Source organism: Panicum virgatum, chromosome 7N (genome assembly GCF_016808335.1).
Source record: "Panicum virgatum strain AP13 chromosome 7N, P.virgatum_v5, whole genome shotgun sequence".
Lineage (NCBI taxonomy): Eukaryota > Viridiplantae > Streptophyta > Magnoliopsida > Poales > Poaceae > Panicum > Panicum virgatum.
Window position 1 is genome coordinate 1,846,386 of NC_053151.1, and position 6,115 is coordinate 1,852,500.

Here is a 6,115-nt window from a genome sequence, read left to right on the forward strand (position 1 = left end):
TTCGTTTTCTCGCCCTTTGTCTCTCGTCTCCATCCCCGGCGAGCGCGTCGGCGGCCGCGGCGGAGGCCGGCTGGTTCAATTTGGAGGCGGGGAGAGAGGAGCGGCAGCGGGAGGGAGGCCACGGCGGTCCGGAGGCGGGGCTCCGTGACGAGGACTGCGAGGACCCCGCGACCGACCACGGCCACGGCCATGGCCACCGCCCGTCCCTCTCGGCCCCGGCCGCAGTCGTCCTCCTCAGCGTCGCCCCCCTGTCCTCCGTCGTCCGAATCATCTACGACGCGCACAGATCCGCTGCTGCCGAGCTCTTCACCCCCTCCACCGACGGATCCTTCGGGGAGTAAGTGCACTGACTCCTTGAGCGCGTCCGTCCTCACGATCTCCGTGATGTGGCTATTACAGTGGCGCAATTGTTGTCTCAGATGTCACATTTTATGCAATGCCATAGTAATTAGATTTCGTATATGTTAGACATAATCAATCCGTATGAACTACGACGCCTCAAAAATTGTATGAGGATCAAGGCGCGGCTCGAAGAACTTGGCTTACCATGTAGTCAAAAATTGTATGAGGCTCTAGGAGATCAATCTGATGATAAGCAAACAGAGGTGATAACTATGCTACATTTCTTGAGGGCTTATCATGTTCCTTGTTATATTATATCAAATAATTCTTGCTTCTGTTGATTGTAGTCATCTAACAAGACTGCTCGCAAGAAAACTGGAAGTAAAAGATCTTCAGATGACATGTCTGCTGCTGGAATATCACCACCTGCTGCTAAGAGATTTGCTCCTGCCGCTTCACAGCGAACCACGAGGGTCACAAGGTCACAAAAGTCTGCTCCTGGTCCTGCTGCTGCACAGCCAACTAAAAGGGGCACAAGAGCTGCTCCTCCTGCTCCTATGGCTGCAACGTATGGAACTCAATGCAACATTCTGTAATGTGTGTATGTTTGGACATGTTTGGTTCATAGACATGTCATTTAGGTTGGATGGCTTTTGTTGGACATGTCTGGTTCATAGACATGTCATTTAGGTTGGACGGCTTTTGTTGGACATGTTTGGTCCATAGACATTCTGTAAGGTTGGATGGCGTTTGTAGGACATGTTTGAACTGAATGCAACATTCCGTAAAGTTGGACATGTTTGAACTGAATTTGTACAAAGTTTCTGAGTTGTACAGAATTTTGAGCATTTGTGACTGGCGAATTGTCGTTCGTTTTGGCCATAGACATTTGTACAATTTACTGCAGCGAGTAACGGGGCAAGTGCCAAAAAATTAAATCATCTTAGCGAGGTTTCAAACCTGCGACCTCGGCAGTTGCCTGTTGCGGTTTTCACCACTGCGCTAACCGATTGTATTGTGTTGGACATGGGTAGTATTTGCTTAAGATATGCTGCATAGGAATCTGTAAGTCACAAACCAGATGCAACCGATTCTGTACTTGGTCAATCCAGTAGCCCAGCTTAGCGATAGGGTGCTCACCAGCTTCCGGACCGCCGACGCGGTGGCAGGGTCCTCACCGGTCGGGCTGCGGGAGGTGCCGACGACCTTAGTGAACATCCTGCTCACCCCCTTAGTTCACAGTGCCGGCCGCGAGAAGCTGGAGACCCGAGCAAGCTGTAGAGAGAAGCTGGTGAGCCGAGATTAGCGAACATCCTGCTTCTCAGATCCGGGTGACCCGAGCAAGGCGCTGCCGCTGGTTGCAGTCCAAGCAAGCTGCAGCCAAGGTTATTGTTCCGCTCACATGTTCTTGTTCCAAACACGATTTCAATCCATGGGTAGCTACATTTGCTGATTCGTATTTCTGCAATGTTCTGTTAGATGGACAGAAGATGGGTCCATGGTAGACTTTTTTCAGATGAATACATGAAAGGGGTCGAAGAATTTATGCAATTTGTGAGAGGAAAATTCAGTGAAGATGAAGAAATATTATGCCCATGTAGCATATGCCTTAATCATATGTACCGGCATCAGACCATGGTACAGAGGCACCTTTTGATGAATGGAATGCAAAGTAGTTATACCAAATGGATACATCATGGAGAGGAATTGGACGTAGATGTTGTAGAGATGCATGTGACAGATGATGGTGCTGGTCATGATGGAGATATCGACGCTGTTCGTTTTGAAGAGCTTTTAGAAGGCCTACAAACCGCAGCAGTAGAAGAAGGTAGAATTGCCGATGATTCGTTTCTTACCAATTTGATGGCAGAGGCTAAGCATGAACTGTATCCTGGTTGTACCAAATTCTCAAAGTTCTCCTTTGTGGTAAAGCTGCTGCATATGAAGTCTTTTTATAGGATCAGCAATACTGCGTTCTCAGCGATACTGAAGCTACTGGGAAAAGCATTCCCAGCCGTAAATACGGTTCCAAAATCATATGATGATGCTAAGAAGCTTCTACGGCGTTTAGGCCTTGGATATGAGTCGATACATGTGTGCTTGAATAATTGTGTTTTATTTAGAAAGCAATATGCTGAGCTTGACCATTGTCCGTTCTGTGAAACGTCAAGATGGAAAGACCCTGAGAGGAAGAGAATTCCCCAGAAAGTGTTGCGACATTTTCCATTGGTACCTAGGCTACAAAGAATGTTTGTTTCTAAAGAAGCTGCAGAGGAAACACAGTGGCACAAATTGAAACGGCAGCCTCAGGAGAAGGAGATGAGTCATCCAGCTGATGGTGAGGCATGGCAAGATTTCGATAGACAATATCCTGATTTTGCAGAAGATGCCAGAAACATTAGACTTGGCCTAGCTACTGATGGGTTCAATCCTTTTGGAAATATGAACACGAAATACAACATGTGGCCTGTAATTGTCGTGCCATACAACCTACCACCATGGGCATGCATGGAGGAGTCAAATTTCTTAATGACATTGCTAATTCCAGGCCCTTCAGCACCTAGCAAGGACTTTGATGTATTTCTAGAGCCTCTGGTAGAAGATTTACTTCAGCTTTGGAAGGGGGTTCGAACATATGATGCTCTAGCTGGTAAGATGTCCTTCGCGCCGCAGTATTGTGGTGTATTCATGACTACCCAGTTCTAGGTACTATTTCTGGTCGTACAACAAGAGGTTTTTTTGCATGTACTCATTGTGACAAGAAGCCTTTGTCGTATTCACTGAGAAACAAGATTGGGTATTTTGGACACTGTCGCTTCCTTCCAAGTGGACATCATCTGCGAAGGAACAATGAATATACCGGTCTTTATGACAGCAACGATCCACCGGAAAGTTTTAGCAAAGAGGAGTTACAAGCAGAATTGGAAAAGGTTAGAGATGTTAGACCAGGGAAGCAACAACTTGCAGGGAAAAGGAAGCGTTCGCAGTTGGATCAGGAGGAGAAATTTTTTTGGAAGAGGAGGGTCTGTTTGTGGAACCTAGAATATTGGGAAAACCTCAAGCTGAGACATAATCTTGATGTTATGCACATTGAGAAGAACATTTGTGAGAACTTGATTGGGACTATTCTCAATATTCCAGGAAAGACAAAGGACACGGTAAAAGCCAGGCTTGATTTAAAGGATTTGGGAGTCAAGAAAGAGCTGCATCTCATTGAAGAAGGAAACTCAATTAGAATGCCTCATGCTCGATATACCCTAACAAAAGAACAGAAGGCTAAATTTATGGCCTTTTTGGAAGAAGTTAAGTTTCCAGATGGATATGCTTCGAATATCTCAAGATGTTTAAGTGACGATGGAACAAAGTTGCACGGTCTGAAAACTCATGATTGCCACATTATTTTACAAAGACTTTTAGCAGCTGGCATAAGAGGAGTAGTGGATCAGGACATTTACGAGGCCGTAGCTGATGTGGGAAAGTTTTTTCGACAACTATGCAGCAGAACTGTTAACAAGGATGTGTTGACTGATATGAAGAAAGAAATACCTATAATCCTTGTGAAGCTTGAGAGAATTTTCCCTCCGGCCTTTTTCGATGTGATGGTCCACCTTTCAGTACATTTGCCTGATGAGGCATTGCTTCGAGGTCCTGTGCAATATGGGTGGATGTACCCAATTGAAAGGAGACTGTGTACTCTGAAAAACTATGTGAGAAACATAGCACGTCCAGAGGGTTCGATAGCTGAAGCATACGTTGCGTCCGAATGTCTGACATTTTGCTCAAAGTACATGGATGATGTTGAAGCATACTATTTTCTTGTTCTATTTTTTTTCAGGATGTTCAAAGAGGAGTCAGAGTCTGAGCATGTGCCTGTAATAGAACGGTTGCTTCGACAACAATTTCACCACTGGTTCAGGAGCAATGTCAGTTTTCTTTCATATATGTTTTTAGTTTTACATTCTGTAACAGTTGATGATGATCTATTTTCGTTAACAGGTGATGAGGCTGCGCACACCTGAAGGAGAAGAGATAGATGATGATCTATTTTCCTTGGCATGTGGTCCAGATTTCAGAGTCAAGAAATACTCTTCATGCATAGTCAATGGCGTTCGTTTCAACACTGTCGATCGTGAGAACAATAAAAGGACACAAAACTGTGGGATAATGTCAGAAGCCACATCTAATAATTTGAGCCATCACTTTTATGGAGTCCTGAAGGAAATCATTGAGTTAGAGTACAACTGTGCAGAGAGGACAGTAGTGATGTTTAAGTGTGATTGGTTCAAGTTGGATGGAAGGAGGACATAACTAAAAAATGATGGCTATTTTTACGAGCATCAATATCCAAAATCTGTGGTACAAGAATGATTCTTTCATTCTAGCTACTCAAGCTAGAAAGGTCTTCTATCTACCAGATACAAAGTATGGTGAAAATTGGCGAATTGTCCAGAATTTTGACCATAGACATTTGTACGATGTTCCTAAACTTGAGGCACCTGCTTATCAAGATGACGAGTGTTTCGAAGATGTGCGTATGCGGCAGGGAGTTTCAGACAATATATCTATACAGCCTTTAGCTATGGATCACGAAGTGGACAGTGTGTTTGAAACTGCTGAGCTTGCTAGCATGGAGAGAGAACAAACTACGATAGCTGTAACACCCTAATTTAAATTTCAGCTTTTAATAATAAATTTAATTGGTTTTGTCTAATTTTCTAAGGTTTATTATGTTTAGACTTGCATTTAATCTAATTTTGTTCCACAAGTAATTAAAATTTTGTCTAAATTTAAAATTTGTTGTTGCATTCATGCTGGTGCATTGTTTTAATTGTTTGAGTGCTAGTGTTGAATTCAAATTTGGTTTGAATTCAAATAGATTTGAGTGGTGTTTGAATTAGAAAAGGAAAAGAATTGGAAAGAAAGGAAAAACCCTATCGGGCCTCAACCCGGCCCTTCCTGTTGCGCCGGAGCGCCGCCGTCGCAGCTTGCCACCGCCGCCGGCTGTGCTGCTGCACCGCCAACCCTGCTCCGGCCATCCCCGTCGACCACATCACCCACCCCTAGGTAGAGCTCGGTGAGCTCTCGCCCCTGGACGCCATCCCCGCCGCCGCCTCACCTATTCTTGGCTCCGGCCAAGGGCATGTCTGTGAACCCCCAAATTGTTCCAGGGGCCTAGATGCAAGTTTACATTTCCTTTTTCTTTTTGTTTTGAAAAACAGCAAAATTGTAAATTCGTTTAAAAATCATAGAAAAATCAGAAAAATGCAAACTCAACTGTTCTGGAATCTTTACAAAGATATCTACAACTTTTGTTACATATACTTTTTCATTTGCTCAATAGTTATTACTTCATTTAAAATACAAAGAAAATGTACTTTATATTAGATCTCAAGTTACAAGCATGAGCTATTAGCCATTTTTGGTCAGTGGGGTACATGTTAGATGTATAACCTTATGTAAAAGTTTCGTGGACAATTGACATGCCTAGCTATCAGTTTATTTAAATCTTGATGTATGCCTAGGAGAGATAGTTTTATTTATTCAAGTTGTTATGATATGTTTCATGGGTTCAAACATTTACAGTACTTGTATGTTAGTTCCCAGAGTCTAAAGAAAAAGTTTGAGAAATTTTAATTAAGTCAATATGGAACAAATGATTTTTGGTGAGGATAGCTATTTTAAATCATTAAAAATAGTTTCTGTACATGAAAAATTCTAATAATTTTTCTAGGGGTTAAATTTGAGTATATAACCATGCTGGTAAAAGATGAGG

The 6,115-nt window shown here is 43.2% G+C and overlaps 1 protein-coding gene across 1 annotated transcript; it reads left to right on the forward strand.

Moving 5' to 3' along the window:
* Positions 1–1,190, forward strand: LOC120681950 (translation initiation factor IF-2-like). Its single transcript, XM_039963642.1, has 3 exons — positions 1–337; positions 469–605; positions 690–1,190. Exons 1-3 carry the CDS (start codon positions 190–192, stop codon positions 936–938), a joined length of 534 nt encoding a protein of 177 aa, XP_039819576.1. The 5' UTR covers positions 1–189; the 3' UTR covers positions 939–1,190.
* The last annotated feature ends 4,925 nt before the right edge of the window (positions 1,191–6,115 follow it).